This window comes from Diadema setosum, chromosome 14 (assembly GCF_964275005.1).
Source record: "Diadema setosum chromosome 14, eeDiaSeto1, whole genome shotgun sequence".
NCBI lineage: Eukaryota > Metazoa > Echinodermata > Echinoidea > Diadematoida > Diadematidae > Diadema > Diadema setosum.
The window spans coordinates 21,875,675-21,902,128 of NC_092698.1; the positions used below are offsets into that span (position 1 = coordinate 21,875,675).

At 39.3% G+C, this 26,454-nt stretch overlaps 1 protein-coding gene across 1 annotated transcript; it reads left to right on the forward strand.

Annotated features, from left to right (window-relative positions):
• Positions 1-2,813: 2,813 nt before the first annotated feature.
• Positions 2,814-21,883, forward strand: LOC140238076 (fumarylacetoacetase-like). Its single transcript, XM_072318000.1, has 13 exons — positions 2,814-3,061; positions 5,800-5,910; positions 7,721-7,842; positions 8,479-8,619; positions 9,812-9,906; positions 11,346-11,398; positions 12,516-12,615; positions 15,676-15,806; positions 17,029-17,104; positions 17,629-17,675; positions 18,559-18,660; positions 19,359-19,476; positions 20,860-21,883. The coding sequence occupies exons 1-13, from the start codon at positions 2,975-2,977 to the stop codon at positions 20,931-20,933; spliced, it is 1,257 nt and encodes a 418-aa protein (XP_072174101.1). The 5' UTR covers positions 2,814-2,974; the 3' UTR covers positions 20,934-21,883.
• Positions 21,884-26,454: the final 4,571 nt, after the last annotated feature.

A 26,454-nucleotide genomic window follows, 5' to 3' on the forward strand; every position in this document is an offset into this window, starting at 1 on the left:
ACACGATATACTGAGTGCTGAGTTTTGTAAAATGATATACTTGCTAAATGGCTTGCTCATGTGAAACGTCTTCGAATAAAGCTCCAATTTACCATGTACGACTTGTGTCCTCACTTCTCATTTTCCTCTGGAACTTCGATTGATGGGAACGTGTTACTGTTGAGTGTATACTTGCAGTGCGAACAGAATAATACAGAAATGATATTCTTCATTAGAATTTCATCGATATTTCAGGCCCATGTTTACAATGAAATGAATTTGAACAAAATAAGCAGCCGAATTCTTATCTCTTGTGCTTCTAAATCATATTTTTCTTACACACAGTACAATATAGGCCTATATATACACATCATACCATGCGTAGCGTATTACTTGACATAGAATTCTGCATGAATATCTCAGAAAAGGCTTTCTGATTACTTAGTAACTTCAAGCCAATCCATATCTGCCTTACGCACACACTTGTGCTGCTGAATCACCTTCTTTTTTAAACACACACACACACACCTACACACAAACCCGCTGTTATGTTCGAATCTGATTCTGTGTTAGCAGACGACCGTGCCACTGGTATATGTGTACATACTGTACAGTAGAAGTCCAAGCGCATGCGTACAAAACCAGCCAAGTACACTGATAGTCTTCGCTCAAGTGACACAATTGGCAATTTCGACGCGTTAGGGTTACGGAAAAAAAAATCGCGTGCGGTACACATCGCTCTCGTGTGCGGAAGATAACGGTTGAAAAAGCCCAAGCCCAATGTAGTCAAATTCAAACGGTAGAGGGAGGTAAGGTCGTATCACAGGGAAAGTGTGGGACCCACACTTTTAATCGGACGACGTATTTTTGCATTTCTCAGCCATTTCTAGACCAATTTTTGTCAAACAAACTTTGAATTCCCCATAAATTTCAATGCTCTTTCATATTTCATAAGTAGTTTCTCATTATCTTGCCAAAAAATTTCATCCCGACGTGCCATCATCAACCAGAACAGGACCTCCCCTTTAAGTGATACGTTTTGTGGTTTTCTTTTTGGTCTGCAACTGTTCTGATTCGTTGGAGATCTGAGCCACTGTGATATTGTAAAATGGAGCTGTAATCGGTCATTGTTTGCATCACCGTGATAATCCTTCCAATAGTTAAGTTGGGCAACAACACTGTCCGCTGACCTTGTTTGAAAAACAAATAAAAACTTCTTCGTAGGAAACAAAAATGTAGGCGTGTGCTCATAATGCAACTCTGATTGGGCAAAATTTGAGGTGTGTGAGCACAGCGAATTTTAATTGGTCAAGACAGTCGACTCGCGTACCTGTGCCATGATGACAGGTGTAGAGGCACAGAAAAATCTGGGTGCAGTGCGCATGTTTCGCGTCATCACGCGGCCGTATGTGTATGTGTATGGAAAGCGAAAGTAATTTTGAGAATTTTCTAGTACAAAGTGTACCATTCACTACAAACTTACACACCATTATGCCTAATGTGCATGGGCTAGATATGGGCAAGAGCAGATGACCGTAAATTTTCAATATGCTTTTGCATTATCAAATAATAAGGATGAAAGATTATATTGTATATTGTAAATTACATCAGCGAGCAATATATATTGTTTCCACGGAACTTTCTGATGAAAAACCTAATGATATAGACAAGTATCATACCGTGGAATAAACCAAAGTCATTATTTGTGACACACACACACACACACACACACACACACACACACACACAAAACTTCTTCACTGGAATACTAGGGCCCATAACGGCACATCATTGCGTTGGCTTTCCAGCTTGCAAACTCACATTTATTTAAGAATTAGTGCAAACACACACACTTTCAGTACTTCATAAAAGAATTGGGAACACACATGTAGTGCAACCAGCTTTTTGCTTCAAACTTACTAACCCACATTAGATTGGTCTATAGTTTACTTTGGTCTAATGGCTGCACGTTACCTATGGATTAAAGGAGGGTTAGCTGTTTTTCCTCTGATCGTTGAGTGATAGAATTTGATTGGATTTCATTGTCTTTATGATATGTAGTTTGTATCTTAACCATTCTACATCGCATAACAATAACAAAAATAACAATAACACTTCAGCAATAATGTTGGCATAACATTATCCTTGTAGGCCTATGTCTTCAACCTCGTAGTTTGGTAATCAAAACTGAAACTAATTTTACATCAATTTAGTACACTGTAATAAAAAAAAAAAACAAATCAAAAATTGAGTCTACATGTCTTTTGCCATCAAGATAAAAGAGCAAATAATTTAATGAAGTAGGCTGTAGCCGTGTATTTATCGTAATCATGTTCATATCGAAATAATGACGAAAACTTCATATTTGATTGCATCTTATACTTATAGTGTATCCAGCGTGCACGAACATGTCTTAATTACTTTTATTGTGAGGCGTTGGTCTGGATGGGTTTGATGGCAAATAGTCTACAGCATAAATAGATAGCCAGAAGTCGTGTGCAATGTGTAGATCCAACGTTATTGATCAATTTTGTCAGGTTTTTCTGTTATGTAACTTCTACTTACTTTTTACCTTTATGATATTTTATCCTCCATAATTATGTGGATGTATACTTGATGGAGTTATAGAACGGTCTAGAGATTATTTTGACACTGAATAAATTTCCATTAGGAAATAAAAGAAGAAAGGCTCATGTTGCACTCCGTAGGTCATCGAGGGTATCGTGTGGGGTTGCGCTCACATGCACACTCCATGCACGCAGCTGCAGACTTCGCGTGCCTCGACTCGCACGATCTGTCCGCTCAACTACAGCTACGTGTAGGCCGTACGTCCGTCTCGTCTGGCTCAAATCCGCTGCTGCAGTATCGTCCCACGAGTAATATTCCACCTATCTCACACTTTCGCACCTTTCTGGACCACATCATAGGTTAGGGTCTCACCTTTACTCTTCTTGAAAAGTTAGACGCGTGTACATCAACCGTGATCACCATAATAATGGCGCCTTCTTTCATTCAGTATGGTGCTGATTGCCAGTTCCCCATTCAGAACCTTCCCTACGGAGTCTTCTCTACAGCGGCGAATGTGAGTTCATCATGATATCGAATACTCACTAGATCTATACTGAGTATCCATTGCCATCCATTGATTTTCCGTACTGAATCCTGGATCCTTTCAAATGTCATTCCATCCAGTGATTTTTCCTAGATCCTTTCAAATGCCATTCCATCCAGTAAAGCGTCACATAAGCCAATAATAGGGGAAATACCCGGTGACGGTGCACAGTGTCACTGTCAGCGAGTCCCTTTGCCTTGCTTTGCTGCCGTGCTGGGTTTGGTCACACGACACAGGAAAGTTATTATCAAACTTAGTTTCAAAGACAAAGTGAAAGAAAAGTTGTACATGTATAAAGTAAATTTACAGGTAGTAAGTACTATCATCCAGGAGGCTGGAGACCTTATGATGATGAGGGTATCCATTCATTCATAGACTCTGGACTTCTGTAAATTTATATAGTGTTAAAGTGGGAGTTAGTGTCCACTTCACAGAATATACACTTACCAACTACGCCAGGCTGAAGATGGGCTTGATTCAGGTAGATTTATACAGGTGTATGCCTTGTAGTTCTTTCCTTTCCCAAATTGTGTGTCCATCAGCGTCGAGTCAAGGTCGTAGGGGTCAATTGTCACCTGATATAGAGTTGGATGTGTCAGTCAGGTGACCCCCTAGTCAGGTTAAAGTCACAGTCCAGGTCTGGTTAAGGTCGTGTGGTACAGTAGATAGGAGGGGAAGTTAAAACCAACCATCCCCCAAACCAAATCCCACTACAGTGTAAAACCATTGAAAACGGGTCATTCTCATCGGATCTCGGCTAATTTACTACGTAGTGTAAGTGTAATTTAGTGCTCATCTTCTCAAGTGAAAACATTTTTAGAATCAGATGATTTATCTGACCCATGGCCATAATTTGGTTGTGTATAAATTTAGACCCTAACTAACCGCAGCAGCGACCCCAATACTTGACCGACAAGTCTGTCTAATTCTGCGAAAAACCATCATTATAAATGAGAAGTTTTTCGCGGAATTCTGACAGACTTGTCGGTCAACCCCAATACGTACAGCGCCCCGCGCCGGGGTTAGACCCTAACTAGCTTTGTCCAAGATTAATGTTCATTAATGATAATAGAGGAACCTGGGTCCCATTTCATTAAACTTGATCAGTAACAACTGCCACTATTTCTGTGACAAATTTGCTCTCAGCCAGTCAGATGCAAGGATTTCAGTAGACAGAAAAATCTGTCTGTCTGGAGGAGTCTTTTATCATTTTTTTACTTTATAAATCGGCTCTCCTCCGTATAGGACGGGATCTGTGAAGCCAGACGCAGTCTCCACGGAGCATTTATATCCCTGTCAACCAGATACAGACCGATCTTTCAGTCAAGGATTTCAGTAGCTCGATAACAATATTGTTAATGTTATTGATTTAAATTTAACAAGTTTTATGAAATGGGGCCCAGGTCTCTTCTCAGGGTCTCTATTAAACATTTAGTAACAACTATAACAATATTGGAGTGCCAACAAGCTTCCGAGAATGTCACATCCAAAAAGATGTAGATTTATTGTGGGTTGTTTGCTTCCAATTCTTTGTTTGTCACTTTGGTCTTTAGTCTTTTTTAAAAATCAAAATAGGTCACATTTGACACGAGTAAAAAAAAAAAAAAATAAAAAGCTGTAGACTTCACATACAATAATCAATATTGATGCTTCTAGAATGACTACCTCTAGTGTATGTTGGACTCTCCAATGACAAACTGGTTAGTCTGTAAATGTACACCTCTTTTAGATGTTGATCATACTGATAGAATCGTGATACTAAGTCTATCAATTGTATGCTATAAGCTGTGTGACTTCTGCAGCTGTTGCCAGTACAGCCATATTGATAAGTAGTTAACACTATGACTTGGATAATTCCTTGTCTGTTCCCAGAAGGGGCTATCCTGGCCTGGAGTTACAACACGTCAAGTGCCATGAATGAGTGTCATAAGTTGGTGTATGGTACAATTCAGGAAAAAAAAAGTAAAGAAAAAAAAATTGCATGGGTACTAGTGAAACTTGAGCTTTGTAGACTTAAGGATGTGCATTTATATAGGAGCCTACATGGAGATGAATTGTGTGCTTTTATGGACCACTCAGACATACAACTGTACACCAACTCTAGCAAGGTTCAGCAAATCCTACTTTTTCATGTATTGCTGATGCAAATAACAATCCTTTTAGACTTTCACTGCTCTGTATTATGTTGCATTTCATTTCATCCCTGCATCCATAGTATATTACGTATGCTTTGAGTTTGTTAAGTCATCTTTTTTCATTCTTACTTCTAACCACTGGGACAGATGAATAGCATGGCTTAACTTACACTAGTTATAAAAAAAAAATAGAAATTTTCATTACTTTCTGTTCTCAGGAGTGTGTGCTAACCAGTACAGTTGCTTTTCAGAGTAGCTGCCTGATGTTCCCTTGGGCTGGTGATGTGTATGAATTCAAGGAAGCTTATTTACTTTCACACATTTGGTGTTTATGAGATTTTTCAGAGCTAGTTTACAAAGCATTAGGAGATGACAAACTGACATGAGTTACTCTTCCCTGACTATTAGAATCTTGTTGGTGGACCTGATCATTCTGTTTGACCTTCCTCATGTCAAAAATCCCTATCTCAAAGAGAGAGAGAGAGAGAGAGAGAGAGAGAGAGAGAGAGAGCAAACGAAGAAAAGCCTAAATACTGATGATCTGATACAAATTGTTCACCTACATGTATGCAGGCAAAGCCGAGAATCGGGGTTGCAATTGGAGACCAGATCTTGGACCTTTCTGTCATCAAGGATCTCTTCAGTGGACCCATTCTTTCTGAATGCAATGAGGTTTTCACAGAGGTAAGGTTATACTCCTGCAGCTCAAACAAATGTGATATGTTGTACTTTCAATTTAACCCCATTGCCTCCAAAGATGTGGCAACATCCTATATAAACTATATATTACACACCCGCTTCTCATAAGCAGCGTCTAAACAAGGTGCATAATGATAGTGCTCAATGACACGTTTGCTATCTATTCACCATTTACTTCTACACAACACATTACCTTTGGCCAATACACAGTGTGTTCTGTATTTATGATCCTGCACTTCAATCGTGTATATTTTTGAATTGCTATTCACTTACTTCTTCTGTATGTGCCATGTTACTGATAAATATCATGTTATTGTCACTTCCTTTTCCTTCTTCATTCCCTATATTTATTCAATGTCAATTTATGATGTTTGTTACTCCCCTTCAGTTTGTAACAACAAACCTAAAAGAAAAAGGTCAACAAACAAAATTGATGTTCATGCATGTTGGCATTGTCTGAGAATCTGGTCTTGAAATTGTGTCTTGCAAAAGGCAGTGGACAAGACATTTTGTGTACACTACTCGGTACTCCGATAGAAAAAGTTCAAAGGCTGTATTTTGAGATGTTGGGAATGAAACTATAATGTAAACAATAAAGAAATGCTGGAGCAGAAGTCATTACCTCCAAAATACTGCACTAATATTGCAAATTAGCAAGATCAGGTACCAGGTATTATTTTCTTCAGCAATTTGTGTGGCACATTGCTATTGATCTAGGAGGGTACAAGCAGGGTCTCTTAATTTTACGAACCTACCAGTACTTGTTTGGCAAAGAATGGTTTTAATGTGTAGGCATGTCCCTAAGTAATATCTTCCCTTTTCAGGCTTCTTTGGGCCCAGCCTGGTCCCCCCACCCCCCCCCCCCCAACCGAACATTTCGCATAAGGAGAAATCAATGTGTAGTTTACACTGTTCGTGCAAGTAGATCAGTGAAAGTCCCCAATGCAGGTAGCACCTTGCCTACAAACCCACCAGTAACTTTTTGTCTCCCCATCCACTACCTGCATATTTTTCCCCCAAGCAAGGAACCGTGCATCCCCACTCACCTTTTTAGCAAGATGTTTTCATGGGGTTTTCTTGCTTCAGCTGGTACCTATGAGCACAGCACATTTCACTGAGGTGAATTCGCTGTTGTTGCAGTCAAGCATTATGTAGTCCCAATATAGCTTTATATACAATACTGGATTTAATGCTGATGTTTGCATTCATTTTACTTGTGGAAGTGCATGCAGAACACATGTGCAATAGCTTGTGAGCAAATAAAAGACTAGAAAACTGTGTTTGGTCTAACTTGTAGATATTCATTACTAACACATGGCCGGCACCACGTTTTCAAAAGTGGGGGCCCAAAACAACCACAAAATATTCAGTGAGATATTGCAGCATGTTACATATCCCAAACAGCTAATTTAAAGGTACTGTTTACAATTGGGAGCAGTGATTTAAGTATTCGAGTTACTGTATCACATTTGATGCATAAGTGTAGGTCAGTTATATCACAAAAATCCTACTGCCTATAAACATTTTGCAATAAACCTAAGGAGATATCACTATTTTTCTCAATAAACCATAAATGTAGATCGTTTATTTTAGAAACAATTTTATTATAACTATTGTTCACATTTTGTATATGTAACTAATTCATTATACTGAGTAACATTTTTACATTGATTGTTCTATCCGTAACTCACATTTTAGAACTATTTTGAAGCACCATTAAAAGCTGGGTTTTTGTTTCATTTGCAAATGGTAAATAATACCTTTAACTGCCTTTTTCCTAATTTCATCCCGCAAGGAATCCCTGAACAACTTCATGGCCCTGGGTCGCCCTGCCTGGAAGGAAGCTAGAACCACCCTCCAGAGGCTGCTGTCTGCCGATGAAGCCGCACTGCGAGACAATGCTGACCTGAGGGCCAGGTTAGGGGGCTTGAACACTTGAATCTTGTGTTTTAGTGTTCACATTGCCTCAGCAAGACTTCTTCCACTTTTATAGTGAAGCTATGATTTGTGGTTACAGTGCATTCTCTTGGTATAACGAACATGGTTACTTACAACAAAATTCTTGTTACAATGAAGTAAAAATTTAGGCCCCAAAATTGTCATCTATACGTATAGCTTTGATACATTTTACTTCCCCTCAACAACAACAAAAAGACTTTTTATATGAATATCAGAAGTAAAGCAGTTGCAATACACCTGACATTTGAGATATCTTTATTAGCCTGAATGTATCACATATTTAAACAAAGTATGATTCTCACCGTGCATTTAGACACGTAGACAAGCTGGAAACCATACCGTAGTACATCATATATTCTCTTTGTTCAGAAAATAGTGAGATATTACAGTTGTAGATGATAGAATTGTTGATAAGCAGTTATTTTCACTTTTCTCTGAGACAAGTTTTGTACTGATTACATCTCTATGTACATTCTTTACCCCTCTTTCCCTTAGTTATGGATGTTGATATTTTTTACTGAGAAAATTTGACACTAACTCTGTTGATTATAATGTATCTCTGCTCCACTTTGCATTTGTTAATGAACATTGCAGAGCCTTTGTTGCACAGAGTGATGCTACCATGCATGTTCCTGCGAAGATCGGCGACTACACGGATTTCTTCTCTTCCAAGTACCACGCAACCAACACTGGGACCATGTTCCGAGGACCAGATAATGCCCTCCAGCCGAATTGGTAAGAAATTCCTTCACTGAGGATAGTTTTGATTAATCCCAATCCTTGTGTACAAATGTAGTTTATCCCAGTTTGAAAGGAATTAAGCGACATAAACGAGTGTAGACTGCATCTAGATAGAAGCCAGCCCATCACTTTTTAACCCCTTTCTAACCCCTTTCTATGAATTTCAGCTTTCCTTATTAAAGGGACTGTACAGTACTGGTTGAGATGGGGATTCATGTTTTGAACATTCCTAAGTTAGATGATGAGAAACCTCTTATGAAATATGAAAGAGCATGTAATTTCAAGAAGGATTCAACATTTATTTGATGAAAATTGGTTTTCAAATGGCTGAGATATCCAAAAAAGTGATAATAATAAAAGGCGACATGCCACACTTTTATTAGGATCTTTTTGTTTCAACTTGTGTTTGGATATCTCAGCCATTTCAAAACCGATTTTCATCAAATAAACTTTTGATGCCCCTTAGAATTGCATGCTCTTTGACATCTCATAGAGTGGTTTCTGAATATCTCGCAAAACGTTAAAAGCTAAATCCTCACCTCAACCAGAACTGTACACACCCTTTAAGAAGAGATTTCTCTTTTTTGCTGGCACTTTGTTTTGCAGGTTTGATTAATGATAAAAGTACAGTAGTAGCCTCTTGACCTGTTTATATGGGATTTTCATGAAGTTTGGATAAGGATTAGAGATAATATGGTCATTTCCATGCCATGTCAACCACTGCTTGCAAACTTTGAAGAAGAAAAAAGACTCATGCTGATATAAGGAAAGAAGATTTTCAAATATAAGATATTCTTTTCTGCAATGAGACAGTTGATTGTAATCTTACATTAAAAAACATCAACAAAAACTAGTCAGTCTTCAGCACTTCTGTTCCTAACTTGCCTTACACGGAATTCCTCTTGTTCTGAGACTGTTTTAGATGAAAGGTGATGAATTTTGATATTATCTTCAGAAAACAAAATCAGGACCATGACCCTGTTGCATAAAAGGATCCAATCAAATATAAGTCAGAAAATTAAATGTAAGTCAGGTATCAGCCAATCAGAATTGAGTATTCAGAGACTTGAGTTGGATGGTTTTCTAACTTGCGTGTCATTTCAACCTTACCCAGGAACATGGAGAGTTTATGGTGTATGTTAACTGATTGATGATGTGTTGAAGGTGCTCAAATTTCCACATGCAGGACTCACCTCCCTGTGGCATATCACGGTCGGGCTTCGTCTGTGGTTGTATCTGGTACTCCCATTCGTCGCCCATGTGGACAGACCAAACCAGACGGTATGTGTTCAAAAGTAGCGGTAACATACCTTCTACGTTTTGACTGTGCTGTTCTCCTAGATTTGCATTCTTTAAGACAACCACGCAGAAGTTGTTCATTGTATTATATTGAGAACTATGACAACTGCAAAGAATTTACATGACTGTGTTAATATCTGGTATTGCTGCAGGGTAGTCAACAAAGGTAGCCTTATCTGTGTAATTGGTCCCCTCTGAGACGACAGTGTCATTGCTATTACAATACTGCACACTGGCACTGGTCTGATGGTTCCTGACCAGTAAAAATCACAGTTGGACCAGTAACTTTTTCAGGAATGGACCAGTAAAACATGGAAAACCTGGGCACTTACTGCTTCAACAGACAGGTTGGACCAGTAGATGAAAATGTGTTGGTGTGCAGCCCTGGAGTCTATCACCACAACATTGTCAGGTACCTCCTGGTGTTCATACACCTTGCTCAGGGGTGTACATGCCAATTTGGGTTTGAACTAAAACCTTCTTCTTTTTTTTCTGGAGCTTGAGCCTTGTTCTCAGCACACTGCTCTCACCTTGTGGTGTCATTTCTGCACAGAGCTGTGGTTATACTGGTATGTATTAAAGGGATCGTTTAGTTTTGGTTGAAACCTAACTTCAGGTTTCTAAAATTCTTCAGTGAGATAATGGGAAACCTCTTATGCAATATGAAAGAGCATGTGATTCCAAAAGGAATTCAATGTTTATTTGATGAAAATTGGTTTGGAAATGGCTGAGATATCCAAAACAGAATGATCCTAATAAAAGTTAGGACCCACCTTTTATTACAGTCTCTTTGTTTTATTTTGTTTTTGGATGTCTCAGCCTTTCCAAAAAACGATTTTCATCAAATAAACTTTGAATTCCTCTTAGAATGATATGCTCTGTATTATTTCATAAGTAGTCTCCTGGTATCTTGCAAAAAGTTAAAAGCCCAATCCTCATCTCCACCAAAAGTATACCATCACTTTAACTTTAATAGTTCATGAAGTACCATTTGGGATGCATTGCCACTTGTGCGCGCCATCTTCACACTGCCTCGGCGAGCATTCTCCACTAGCAACTCTGCCTGTACCATTAAAATTCAAATAGATGGAATTAAAAATGTATGTCAAGGCCATCTTCAAGTTGTCATTGATGAAAAGAATTGAAAAGTATCAGCATAAATACTTCACATATGATTGAAATGATACAAGAATAAAAATAGAAAATGATAGAATTGTGAATATTCATTCAATTTCAGTAACAATGTAATTAATCCCCTTCCAAGTATGCATATAAATGGGTTGATACTTTACTTTCCAGACAATATTGGAAATATATTACGTATAATTTGAAATGAAAATTTACCTGTTAGCAGTCATATAAAAAATCAATTGCTCATACAGAAAGGTTTGTTATTAATGTCTTTCTTTCTTTTTCTGTAGATAAGCCACCAGCATTCACACCATGCAGATTGATGGATTTTGAGCTTGAGATGGTAAGAATTATGTCATTTTTATATGATCTTTTCCATTGCAGCGCCATGTAGCTGTCTATACATGAGTAATTTTAAGAGTAACTGTAAACTCAATTGTAGTGTCAGTAATTCTTCATATGTTATCTGTGAGAAAAATAAAAGTTTATTATGTAATGGTAATGTTGCCTTGCAAATACAAAACTTACAAACCAAGTTGTTGAGAGTTCACACTAAACTCTCAGGGATAGGAGCCCTCATTTGTGTCTAAGAAGAAATACTTATGTAGCAACTGAAGCTTCCAGCTACTGCTCAGGTGGCATAATATATCCTAGAATTCCAGTCATGGTTAATACCCAGTAAACATTTAATGAACTATACTCTTCCCATTTAGGGCAGCTGAAAGATGCCATGTAAACTAAAATTGTATCTGTGAAAAAGAAATTTGAAGCAATTAAGTTTACTCTTCACTATGGCACCTGCCTTATAGTTTTGACCTAAACTGTGATACATGGTAATTCTCTGCCAGATTAAAATGTATGAATGGGTGTATGAATTGGTGGCAAGTTACATAATGCTGTCAAATCTGTCAACCCTGCAGTGCATGGAGCCAGTTTGATTATGCTGAGCGTTTTGTATGTTTCTCCAAGTAATTTAGCTGCTGGTGATATAGATAAAAGAGAGAGCCAGTTCAAAAAATTATGAAATATAACATATATTGTAATCGCCTTCTTTTGCTATTAAAAAAAAAAAAAAAAAAAAAAAAAAAAAAAAAAAAAAAAAAAAAACATCATTGTGAGTGTATAGGACTGTACGCCATGTTACTGTGTAGATGTAATGTACATCAATAAAGTATAGATGGCTTATTAATGGTGTCCACAGCAATTTGTTTTCAGCAGTAACTACAGCCATTGTAATTTGGGTGAAGTACAGTAGTACAGGTATTTGTATATTTGCCAGTTTTGACAAATTGAAGCAAACATGTCTACATACTGTTGCAACAATTACACATCCATTGAGAAATTTTCAGGTATTCATCCCATTTGAGCCTGTAGTAATATCAATGAGGCCCCTGCACTTAGGAAACCCTTAGAACAAAAGTAAACTGTGTTCATTTGATATGCCTTTATTTTGGACGCAGGCCTTCTTTGTCGGTCCAGGCAATGCCTTGGGGGAACCGATACCGGTGGGCAGCGCTCACGAGCACATCTTTGGCATGGTACTGATGAATGACTGGAGTGGTAAGTAGGGCTGCTTATTTACTGTGGTGTTTGGGTTTATATGATTCTAGTTGTGTGGCAGGGTCTTTGAGGAATTGGTTATGGAGACAGTGTATAGATCTGTGCTGTATTGATCAGAAAGACAGAGAGAGAAAGAGAGAGAGATATGCACGTATATAGAGATACTTGTAGAGAGATGCATATTGAGAGAGAGGTGAGAGAGACAAAGGGAACGGGAGAGAGAGAGATTGAGATTAAGAGGGAGTTGGAAACAGAGGAGGAAAAACAAATGTATTTTTCTTATTCTTCATTTGTTGGCAGTTGTATATTTTTATCTCTTATAGTGTCAATATCTACTAGTATATGGATGGTCGTGAATAACGTTAAAGATAATATAAAGTTTTGGTATTACCTCGAAAGTTTCCCTGAATTTCCTTGTCTTAGTTTGTGTTTCAGGTTTAAGTACCTTTCATATAACTAACACTGTGAGACTTACTCGCCCCAAAGTGCTCTCATGTCTTAGTAATCATGCAATTATGGTTTCCTACCAGAGCCGCCGCCGTACGGCGGCGAGGTAGTACATGTATTGTACGAAACCATTATTGCATGATATAACTGCAACCAGCAGCGTGCAGCCCCATACGCGTACTGAGTAGCTAACTGCGACCAGCAGCCCCATACGCATAGCTAAATGGGGCTTCACATTGTAGCTTACAGGATCATGACAAATGTAGTATCGCGGGAAAATATCAACTTAAAATCCAAAAATTTCTTCAATTTGAAGACTTACCAGTTAAGTTGAAGTATTGAAAACAGACTTCGGGCAACGTTTGGTTTTGCCCATAGTCCCTTTCTGTTCAAATTGATGACTGAATGTGACTCGGTCGAGAGGACCTTGGGAGAGCTACACTGAATTGACGGCCAGCGCATGCGCACACAAACATCTTATCGGTTCATGGATTTGAAATTTGTTCGCATGTGATGTGTGCGTATGCGCTGGCCGTAGTAATCAGTGTATGTAGCTCTCCCAAGTTCCTCTCGACAGAGTCACATTCAGTCATCAATTCGAACAGAAAGGGACTATTGGCAGAACCAAACGTTGCCCGAAGCCTGTTTTCAAGACTTCAGCTTAACTGGTAAGTCTTCAAATTGAAGAATTTTTATGCCTCCGCCACAAAGTGGTGCCGGAGGCATTATGTTTTCGGGTTGTCCGTCCGTCCGTCCGTCCGTCCTTCCGTCCGTCCGTAATGAATTTTGTGGACAAGGTAACTATCAAAACCTGTTGAGGTATCCTAATGAAACTTGGCATGTATGTGTATTAGGGGGTGAAGTTGTGCCTATCAACTTTTGGGTGTACATGCTCAAGGTCTAAGGTCAAAAGGTCAAGGTCAAATACATAAAATTTCACTATTTCCACCATATCTATTGAATGCCTGAAGATAGTTTCTTGAAACGTAGTGTATACATGTATTACCCAATTAAGATTCTCTGGTGAAAGTTTGGGTCATGAGGTCAAAGGTCAAAGGTCAAAAGGTCAGGGTCAAGTACATAGAATTTCACTATTTCCACCATATCTATTGAATGCCTGAAGATATTTTCTTGAAACTTAGTGTATACATGTATTACCCAATTAAGATTCTCTGGTGAAAGTTTGGGTCATGAGGTCAAAGGTCAAAAGGTCAAGTAAAAATATTAAAACTTTTTTTTTTTCCATACCTTAGAAAATTGTTCAAGGTATATTCATGGAACATAGTATATACATATACTGACTGGAAGTGATTATCTAGAGAATGTAGGGTTCATGGGGTCAAAGGTCAGGGGTCAAAGGTCAAGTGCAACACTTCAAAATTTTACTATTTCCCTCCTATCATGCAATGCCAGCAGGGTTATTTTTTTTACACTTGGTGTATGCATACATGAGTAACCTAATAGAAATTCTCTGGAAAGTTTTTTTTTTCTTCTTTTTTTGCCTCAAAGGTCAAAAGGTCAAAGATCAAGTGAAAGTGCTGAACTAACTTTTTCCTCCATATCTCAGAAGTGGCTCAAGTTATCTTGAAACTTAGTACATATTATGCATGTTCTACCTGAAAGTGATTATCTTATGAATTTTAGGGTCAAGGGCCAGATGAAAATGGTAACAATTTACTATTCAATTCAGAAATTGCACTTTTTCTCCACACCTGTACCTTGAAAATTACTCAATGCCTAAATGTATGAATGAGTCAAAGTCGAGTTAAAGTCCTTAAATCCCTAGATACATGCTCTCCTATTCATCCAATTAAACCTAGGTCAAGGAAGGTGAACATTCAACACATTTGTGACAAACTTGTCATTTCAATATTTTGCCAATTTTGTGAAAATGTAATCACACATTGTCCACATGTACTATCTAGACCTATTGGGAAAATCATGCATTATGGCGGAGGCATACCAGTCGCCAAAGCGACATTTCTAGTTTGGATTTTAAGTTGATATTTACCCGCGATACTACATCTGCCATGATCCTGAATGCTACAATGCGAAGCCCCATTACACTATGCGTATGGGGCTGCTGGTCGCTATGCGTATGGGGCTGCTGGTAGCAGTTAATTGCATGATTACTAAGAAATGAGAGCACTTTGGGGCGAGTAAGTCTCACAGTGTTAGTTATATGAAAGGTACTTTAACCTGAACCACAGAAATTCAGGGAATTTTTTGAGGTACCAAAACTTTTTATTACCTTTAATCGTCTATTTTTCCTGTGTTTGAAATGTACGACACCTCATATCACTGTGAATAATGAGTATGCACAGATTGAAACCTGTGTGCTGGTGGAAATCTCTCAGCATTGTAACGTTTCAAGCAGAGATGTTATTAGTGTTTCCCTGCTCTTCTAGTGGATAATTTTAAGTTATTACCATTGAAGGGTAAACCTGTCATATATACAAACCTTCTGATTGCCGTGAATGTTGATGAAAGGATTTTGTGGTCACGAGAATAAACAGCACAAAGTTTGATTATTATCCTAGCACTCCAGTATCAAAATGCTGCAGCATTTAGTGATTGAATTGCCATAATTGTCATTCTTCCCAAAACATGTAGCTAGGGACATCCAGAAGTGGGAATATGTACCCCTGGGACCATTCCTGGCCAAGAACTTTGGCACCACTGTCTCACCCTGGGTCGTCACCATAGATGCCCTCGAGCCTTTCCTGGTGCCCAACAATGTTCAGGTAGGGGAATTTTAAAAATGTTTGTGTTAAGACTGGTGATCTATCACTTGGTCTACTCCCACTTTGTCTAATAGCCATTTAGTCTCAACCCACATGGTCTAATCCCATTTGGTCTACAACCAGTTCATCTATTGACCATTTAGTCCAGTTGCCACTTAGCCTCATTACCAGTTAGTCTACTTCCAGATGGGCTATGCCCATTTCGTCTAATACCCACATTTCATTAGACAAAGTGGGAAAAATCCAAGGTGACAAAACTGCAATTAGACCATCTGGTCATTAGACGAAATGATAATTAGCCAAACTGGACATTAGACCAAGTAAGGATTAGACCAAATGGGCATTATACGAAATTGATAGTAAACCACATGAGTTTAGCCGTAGTGGTGTTAAACGAACTGGGAAGTAGACCATTTGATAGTAGACCAAGTGACAATAAACCTTTAGACTTGCTTTCCCCATCCAGAAGAAGATACCCCCTCCCCCCCCCAACACACACACACACACACACACACACACACACAAGGGGGTTTTTCTCCTCCAGTTTCTGTACGTTAGTGCGAGAGTGATGCACACAGCTGTTTACATCACAATTGGAGACATAAACTACTTTCACTTTTGCCGAGTGGATGGTTTATGTTAGTGCTATCCAAGTGCCTTGTAATTACCAGTAATTTTCCTCTCCCCACCCCTTTTGTCATGAGAGAGGGACAAGTGTGAACAGTCAGCCGTGATAATATTAACTTTAGAGACAAGTGTGAACACAGAGAGTACCATGCCCTACGTCAGTATTGATTATGTGGTCTAGTGATGTGCATGATTTACTGTCAGTACGGACAGCCAAAATTACAACCTAAACGCTAACCTTCTTGAGTCGACGTTTCGATTAATTTCATTCAAAGAGAAAAGTTATTTCTTCTTTCCTTTTCCTTGAGATTACTCTGATAGTATAGATTCTTATTATCTTTTCACAAACATGGCTTCTTCTGTTTGTTTGTTTGTTTGTTTGTTTGTTTGTTTTTGTTGTTTTTTGGTCTTTTTCAAAGAATTGAAATATTGTTTCAAAGTCATGTATCAGTACCTTGCACCAGATGTTGTGCCATAGCTAGGCATTTTGACGAATACCATTTGCCTTGATAAAAGTTGCGTCAACTGTTCATTAAAAAATAATGCTTTGGTATCAAGTGCCAATGTTCTTCTATTTCCCTTTTTTTCCCCTAAGGACCCTGCACCTCTTGCCTACCTCCAACATGAGGATCCATTCAACTTTGACATCAACATTAGTGCTGCAATTAAAGGTGAGTTTCGCTGCAGCCAAGTTGAGCATAAAATTTGAATTCTCTCCCAGGCATGGGATGACAACATACAATGGCAACATCAACGCCAAGGCCTCATTTGGTCTTCAAATGTCTCCATCATAATTCAGGATGATTTTTTTTTCTTCTTGTACAAATCGCAGAACAATTATTTGGCAGTTTCAAATACATCAGTATTCATTGCTTTGGTTGACTGTTTTAGTCATAATAAGAGCTGAAGAATACACAATTCTTGCAATTCAGTTTCTGTCTAGAGAGACACAAATGTCATCTTTAAAATATCTATTGAAAACTATAGAATACCTACATGTTTTGTAGTGGATGTATTCTGTGTAATTTAATTAATGACAAGTTTTTTGTGTGTGTCTCGTTTGTTGGTTGTTGTTGGGTGTTTTTTTTTTAAGTCTTATAGAATGTGATGAGGTTATGTGATTCTCTGAGACCTTTTCATGCTGACCAGTGCACAATTTCTCTTTTTATTTCTCTCTCTCTCTCGCTGTCTGTAGGTGCTGACATGGTTGAGCCAGCAGTTGTTTCAAAATCAAACTTTAAGGTACAGATGAAGTTGCATTTTAGTCCTAAATTTATCAGTAGGTCACACACGTATGTTTGATGTCAAGTATTACAACAAAGATTGAATCCAGTGTTTAGTCAATAGAGTGGTGTGCCGCAGAATACACAACACTTTACATCATAAAGAGTATCGTGCATAGATTGTGCTTTCCTGAGCCCCCCCCCCCCCCCAATCCTGACTGGCATACTTTGCACTGCTGTGTATGCCTTATCATTGCCAATACTTTGCCAACCTATGTTTTGTCCCAGGCTAATGGTAGTGTTGTAGCCCACTTATACCAATAGTCAGTAAGAACAGGTAAAATAAGAGCTAGACTTCACCCAGAAAATTTGATAAAAGTGAGGAAAGGAGTAGGGGCAGTGTAAGGGAGTAGAAGTACCAAAGAGATGGTGTCACAGTTTTTTTGTTGTAGCTTGAGTTGGAACCGGGCCTCGTTTCATAAGACTTGTTATCAGTGACAACTGCCACTTTTCTATGACAAATTTGCTCTCATCCAATCAGATGCAAGGATTTCAGTAGCTTCTAACAACTACCACAACTTGTCACTTATAACAGGTTTTATGAAATGGAGCCCAGGTGTGAGCATGATAAAGCAAAAATAGTGTTCATCACAGATATTTGAGTCAGGTGAGGTCGTTCAGAACCAGATTCCATGGCGATAAATGGCTGTCATCATCACACTTTGGTATTCTATAGCCCTGGCTGCCGCTTGAGGGGGGCCAGGCAAATTTTTGCCAATGAGAAAAGGCCTGAAATATTACTTCATAGTCTGAACAAAAGTAATCATTATGTGCTGTTACACTGTAAGTGTGAATCATGACTTCAGTAATGCACCGTCTCTGTGTTTGCTTTGACTGTGCAGCATATGTACTGGACCATGAAGCAGCAGCTGGCCCATCACACCATCACAGGTTGCAACGCACAGCCTGGGGACCTCATGGGGACAGGAACTCTCAGTGGACCAGTGAGTAACAAACACCGGGACCCCCCAGTGGTAGATTCCCCCAAGGAAGATCCACCAATTTTCTTGGAGGCCAACAGTGAATAAAAAAAAATGAATAAACTCGTGGACTATTACCAAATAAGTCAACCTTTCCTATGTCGAATCTATTTGGACTGAAGAAATAACTTTGACTTACAGGGAAAATTTGACTTTGATGAGGGATTAAAATCAATAGAATATAAGGAGAAGAGGACTTGAGAAGACCTTTGACTTTGATGATTATTCGACTTATGCGAGGTTGACTGTACCTCCCTGATGTATGGTGTGACAAACTCTTATTATGAAAGAAATTAATTCCTTCTTCTGTCTCTTTTCGATGAATTGTTAATTAATATGATACACGTGCAACCGCTCTGAAACATTCAGTTTCAGCAAGTCTGTGGGAGAGTGGGTTGATTTAGTTTCAGCATGAAAGAAAGGATATAAGTGTCCACAATCTTGAGTGAGGAATATTTATAGCGGATTTGATGAACTTTGTTCAACAGCTTCATGAAGGGAAATCCGCACAGTGTACAATAAAATCCTCCCTGAACAATGCTGTATTTGTTTGTTTGTTTGTTTGTTTGTTTTTTTTGTTTGTTGTTGTTGTTTTTTTTTTGGGGGGGGGTGGTCATGTTCATCACACTCTTATTGATGTTCAATCCATGACCCCTTTCCAGACGCCGGACAGCTATGGCTGTATGCTGGAACTGTGCTGGAAGGGGACCAAGGAGGTTGACCTCGGCAACGGCCACAAGAGGAAGTTCCTCAAGGACGGCGACACGGTGATCCTCTCAGGTGTGTTAATCTGACCAACCTTGAGTTGCACCCTTGTAACGTCATCTTACCCCATTAGCAGGCACACATGGGTGTACAGTGCGCTCCCTTTATAACGAACATGGTTATATCAAAATTGCGGTTATAATGAGGTAAAAAAAGATTAAGGCCACAGCATTGTCCGCTCTCTGTTTTCTATTGTTAATTTGTTCGGTTATAATGAAATTTTGATATAACGATAGAAAACTGCCAAGCCTGAAGACTTCTTCATAATGGGAGTCCACTATGCAAAATGTCATCAGCATTTAGAAGCTGTATAATATACCTTGGACACTCATTCATATTTCTAAACTACAAATATTGGGCAGTACAGTGCACTCCTAATGTAACGAACACTGTTATAACAAATTTCCCATTACAACAATGTAAAAATTCAAGTCCCAAAATTATTATCTGTACATCGTTATACACTTTACTCTTCTGCTAAAACAAAATTTTGACATACCAAAAGAAAGCTGTTGATTCAAAGGACTTTGTTAGTGTATAATAGGAGTTGCCTGTTGGCCATTCTGTCCCCTTTTCAAACTGAGAAATATCCCACTTACTTGAGGATAGCATGTGTTTAATTCCCATATGTAAAAGTAACAGGATGATACTTAATAGGGATGACGCTCTGTGCCATTCACCAGATGATGCCATTTAAAAACAACAGGGGTTCAATCTCTGTGAGTGAATCGCCCTTCCCATGATGTGCCTTCAGTGTCTGCTATTCAAAGCGTGTGGGAGAAGTTCATGTGTGTAAACAAAAAAATCCAGATCATTCGCAAACACTTTTTCATGTTGTCATCTTGTAAATTCAACTGATCACATGAAAACAGGTGCACATAGGTTCTTCTATTAAAATTAAACAATTTCCTGCTTTCTTTTGCCCACTTTGTTTCTTATTGTCAACCGATAAATCAACACTCTAGCATGGTCATGAAAAAAAAAGAAGGTACAATGTATATTTATGTAATATCATTCTTTTACCTCACAGTAATTGCCAGCATAGCAGTCTTGAGAGATACCATCAGTTGTCGCAGCTGAAATATGTGACAATATCAAATGCGGACTGTTTATGAGACACTGTAAAAGTGGAAATTTTCACGGTGTTGAAATTTTCATGCATTTTGCGCAACCAGAAACTGGCACGAAAAAAGAATGCATCAATATTTTTATTTGCCATATGTTCCAGTGTCTTGATTCCACAGAATTAGAAACATGTGAAACTCATCTTACCTAGCCGAGCGAGAAAAATTAGTTGCATGAAAACATCCACTTTTACAGTACCTTATATTTCATAAGACATTTGAAATATGACCTTCCAATGTCAACATGCAATAATTCTGTTGTTCCACTCTCCAGGTTACTGCCAGGGAGACGGCTTCCGCGTCGGATTCGGCGAGAGCGTTGGAACCGTGATGCCAGCCCTCCAATGATCGCGAAGTTTTCTTTTCCCGGGGTCAACGCTGTATCCATGCCCGCCCCAACCATTCTTACTTCTAGCATTCAATGCTAAAGATGTGGTATAAGGACAGATGTAGCTATGGAAGTACCCATTTGTGTTAAAACACTTGGGGCTTATCCTTCAACGAAATGTAAGGTGTTGAATATTGGTGTCTTGCTTTCTTCTTTTTTTTTTCTCTCTCTCTTTCCCTCTTTTCTCATTTTGTTTGTGATGACTTTGCTGATTAGGTGAGAGTGAAATGCAAAATTTGCATTTACATTTACGTCTGTATATTTTTGTTGTGATCTGTTCATGCGAAAGAAGCTTTTGAGGAATCATGGTAAAATATTCAGGTAGTAAGCGGACAATACTATGAGACGCTGCAAAAAAATGAATCCGGGTCCTGTTGTCACAAATTTTCCCATAATATCCGCTTCCAGCCACTATATGTCATGATATATCAAGATAATGTTATGTGCAATTTCTCTTGTGTATCCATCCCAACAGTGTCATCGTTGAACAATATTGATAATTTGTAACCCTCAGAGAAGGAAAAAAAAAATGTTTTGACCTGACCAAGGTGTGAGGGAAAAAAAAAATCATCTGAAAGGTGTTAATTCTGAATTAAAATGCATATATACTGTATAACATTTTGTGTCACTTCAGGAATTGGATTGCTGTTTTTATTATCAGTTATGATTATGCTTCCAAGAAGCAGTGTCTGGGGTTCACTTTGAAATAGTGCTGCACTTCTAGTGGGCTCTGAAGCGATTTTGGTTACCATAGCAATGGCAACTCGACAATCAAATCAGGTATGAGCATAAATACATGTAGCTGTTGTAGTGGTGACTGCAATTAGGGCTTGGTCGGCTGCAAACATTTTGTTGTTGGGGGGGGGGGGGGGGAGGGGTGTGGCTGCAAGCCAGAAGGTATGATGGTTCATTGATTCCCCCCCCCCCCCCCCCCCCGAGTTCTGTGCCCCATCCCACCTGTATGGTATTTTCAGTGTTCAAGAGCACATGCCCATGCATAATCATGTTAAGCAGAATAATCGCACTTAGTTATTACTAAATGCACAGGTTTCATAGTTATGTCGGTAAGCACTGAAATGAAAAGTGATGTTGTCACGGAGTACTGTACCACCTTGTAGTAAATGAAAGGCTGATGTTGTTCAGTCTCTTAGACTGAGCACATGTTTTGTTCGTTGAATGTGTGCTAGGAAACCCTCTAAATCTTGTATTCAGTATTTTCATTTTTGTCCTTTAACAAATTTCAAGGGGCACAGAAAAGCTTGTGTGCTTAGCTTCTGTCTCTGCCATTTGGCATGGTACAATTTCCCAGCACTGTCACCTACAGTTGTGGAGTGGACGAGTGGACAATTATATTTGCATACACATTTGTGCAAAGATTGGGATCAACTCTCATACTTCCATGAGAAACAAACAATAAATAACATCCTGAAAAAAGGTACATGTATATTTTACCACCATTTAGCATTGTGGAAGCAATTAATGTGTTTCATTATCATTTTGTCTGTGTGTATGGGTCGTTTGTGTTTTGTTTCTTCACATTGCTGATGTTGTGCACTCAGAACATTGTTAGTTTCACAGGGTTTTGTGCATATGTGTGTTTGGTCGTCAGTGTGTGTGTGTGTGTGTCTGTCTGTGTCTGTTTCTGTGTCTGTTGTGCTCATATGAAAGTGGCAGATTTGACTGGTTAGGTTTTGTTGACAGTCTCTGAAGCAATAAATGCTTTTAACTCTTCAAGTCTTAAAGGTAATCTTGTGGCAGAAGTCATCTTAAAACTGGTAGCCTTGAACTTCAGGTACAACAAAACTAATATGTCAGTGAAGCAATTCGGCTGAGTCGATATTCGCCGTCTATAGCTCTTTATTGCCACATAATAATTCATTCAAATTCATGGAATTCTTCCATCTAGATTGTCAATCAATGGCACATAATCATTCATTTGATTCTGAATCAAAAGTATTTTTTTCACGTAATGCATAATATGTTTGTAGCAAAAAGTATAGCTGTGAATTTCTTATATATTGCAAACACATTTAAATGTGCCTTAGCATTTATGTCATAATTTGAGCTTATAATTTTTTTAATATTTGTTTGTTTTTATTTTGTTTTTATCATTTTTTTTTTGTTGGTTGGTTGGTTGTTTTCTGTTTGCTTGTTTGTTTTGGTTTGGTTTGGTTTTATTGTGGAGGTTTTTTGTTTGTTTGTTGTTTGTTTGTTTGTTGTTGGGTTTTTTTTAGGAAAATGTATTCACTGTAGTCACTAGACCAGTAATCAAATGGACACAGAATCACAGAGTGCGATCAGGGGATGTCCAACATGAAGCCTGCTCCTTTGATACATTCCAGTTAGCTTGAAATCGGATTGTCGACTGTACGCCCACGTAGCAAGCACGTCATTCACACAATGCGACCGGCATCTCCGGGGCAGAGGGCGCTACGGCAAAAACTTCTCGGGACGCTGCCGAGCCGTTGGCTCAGATCCAGTGGTCCATGCTGCAAAGTCCACTGAGGACGGGTTGGCTTCACAGTGATTCCGAGTGTCCGAGATGACCCTTCCTCCGTGACCACATTTTGTGCAAATGAGTGAATTTTAAAGCTATTTCAGACCTGAAAAAAATGCTGCCATCAACCCTCTCTTACCCATGATCTTCATCCAGGTTTTACAGACTCAAGTGCTGCGTAGGCGGGATTACACAACAGCCGAGTACTGAGCACTGTACTGTAACTTAAAATAGTACACATCAAAATGAAATTTGTAACATGAAATATGCGTCAATAAATAACCTTACTCTAAACATAACAATTATATATTTAAAAAGCATGACATCATAATCAAAATATACTTCTTACAACTACATTACTTACTTACTTACTTAAACATAGATAATAAACATTTCTACAATATATCTAACTACAACAGCGAAAGAATGTCGGCTGCTATGTAATCCCACTTCCGCAACAGCCTTAAAGAGAATTGACGGCAACAATAAATTTGAAGCCATCGTAACTTCATCATCCACCCATTTGCCCAAAGTATGATCACAACCGCAGGGTCACCACCGAGCACCGCTGGAATCGCTGTGAAACACACCGAGGCAGATGATAAAATACCGAGGTACATGTAGCTGCATTTGCACTGGGTCTAGGCCCGCAACAGGACGGCATATCGGGAGTTCCGGCCAGAGTGCTTCCTACCGAAGAGATGCCGGGCGCACGGGTGAATGATGCACGAGCTGTGTGCACGTAAAGCTGAAGACCTGAAAACAGGCCGTTTGAAATGAACAAAAGACTTGGACCCCTTGCTGAATACCCCCTGAAAGACATTCTGTGATTGTGCATCGATTTGATACTGGCATAGTGTCAACAATGGATACAGTAATCCCATACTAATTATGCTGAGATATGCCAAGGTTAGGCTAGTGAATGGTTAAGGCTATTACATGGTAAAGCTGGTTATTGATTAAGCTGGATATTGATTAATAAGCTAGGTTTGGTTATTTTGTTGAGAATTGCCAGTTCTCCAGGATTTTCGACAGGCGTTAAGATATCCCAAGAACAGCCAGCCGGCCGTCTTGACTGCGGACCACGGCCCGTCCACCTCCAAGGGCTCCCCGTAGTTGTGAAATTCCACGCCGATGGAAAATCGCTGGAATAGTGTGAGCTCAAGTTCGAGAGTGTCAAAGTACGACACAACTGATTCTTCGCCTGGAGTTTCCGGTGCTTCCGGGTCGGAGCCACGTGATCCGCCGGTAGTGTGATCTGCAGTCTGAGATTGGAATCAAACGGAAGTGTAAACCTGTTGCTGTTCAGTATAAGTTTCTGAAAATTTAGTTTAATATCAAGAAGTCCATTGGAACATTCAGAAACTTCAGATGCGTATCGGTTTGCAGAAAGAATAAAAGGAAAGCGAAAAGGAGACTGGTAAGAGAGACAGGTTGCATGGCGCTTATGGACAGAACCCACAATTACAACGACGAACATTGATGGGTCACGACTTTAACGTATTAATGGACAAGTTGCCAGGAGAATGAGTTATTACCCGGAATGCCATACATGTATACGTAGCTAGATACCCTTAAAACCCTTAATATGTAATGTTGAGGCCTTCTCTTACACGCGTAGGCCTACACTTACATCGCAATACCCGTTTGTGATGTCGACGATTGTTGGTCCTTGTCTTTGCATGTCTGCCAGATATTCTCTTCCTCCTCGGGTCAGGGCATAGGGATCTCCAAGCTCCCGCGAGAAAAACGGTCTCCAAGGGAACCTGATGATGTTGACAATGTCTCGCCAGGCAGGGATCATGCGAGGTGGTGATGATGTCGAGTGTGACGATGTCGGGTTATTATTCGCCGGAGGACGGGGTTCCTCCACATAAGCAACAGACCTCTCCCTCCACTCGGCGCGGAAGACCGGGCGATCATGATGGAAACTGGTGAAGCTGCGGGATTTCGGCTGGGATCGAGGAGGACCTTCTGATATGACCACTCGAGGTCGTGCTCCAGCTGACCTCGACGTCGTCGTCATCACGTATTCACTGTGTCCCTGGTCGTTGCTCCAGGACTCCAGATAGACGTTAACGCTGTTCACTGACTGTTGAACCTTGTCGTCGGTAAATCGAACTCTACCTTTAAAGAACCTGGTCAGGGTGGCCACTTTTCCTAGACTTTGATCTTCGTCAGTTCTCCTCGTCCAAAAGAAGAAGGAGAAGCGCCTCTCCCCAGGAGGACATCTTTGACCTCTTGACCCCTGACCAGTAAACTGGGACAAACGTGAAAGCAAAAAGAAAATCACAGCCTTACAATGATAATAATAATACATGTAAATAACGGCACAGTCAATCATTTGGATGAAATAGTGAACAATGGTATGGTCTTATGATGAAATTTGAATGATATTCACTGTCCTTTATAAAACAAACAAACAAAAAATACTAGGCGCGGTCAGACTGGCAAAAAGATCGAGAAGTTTAAGATCGCGAAGTTTGGGCAACCTATTGTGATTTTGAAGTTTACACGCAAGAATACCGGTAACTGTTTTTTGGTATTCTTTTTACTTAGATAAAGCTATAATTTTCTCTAAATCATTGTTTAAAATACGTGTGCGAAAAAAAGACGAAAAGCTTTGTCATCTAATCGATAGGGCATGCAAGTGTGGTCAACGATTACTGTTCGAAAAGTAAATATAGAAATATATCATGAATACTTATGACTTAAAGGGACTGGAGTGCGCGATGTTTCCGATTCGGAATAAAAACACGTCAACTCAACAGGAAAGAGGACTGCAGTCAATGAACACCTACAGCTTCTCATGCGCTGACCTGTGTTTTAAATCAGGAGTTGGGCAGAAGGAGTCAGAACTACATATTGCATAATAATATGCAGTAATGGTATCTAATCAATGAACGGTAACATCATCCGATAATACAAACCTGTCGTCGTGGCTCAAAGATTTTGTGCGAGGTGAAGCGCCTTTCGAAACGAGC

What these genes read in the sequence shown, in the direction of transcription:
- LOC140238076 (XM_072318000.1), top strand. Translation starts at nt 2,975, where the DNA reads ATGGCGCCTTCTTTCATTCAGTATGGTGCTGATTGCCAGTTCCCCATT. An exon ending in AATGCCCTCCAGCCGAATTG is followed by an intron (nt 8,620 to 9,811) that starts GTAAGAAATTCC and finishes TTCCACATGCAG; the next exon opens with GACTCACCTCCCTGTGGCAT. An exon ending in ACTGATGAATGACTGGAGTG is followed by an intron (nt 12,616 to 15,675) that starts GTAAGTAGGGCT and finishes CAAAACATGTAG; the next exon opens with CTAGGGACATCCAGAAGTGG.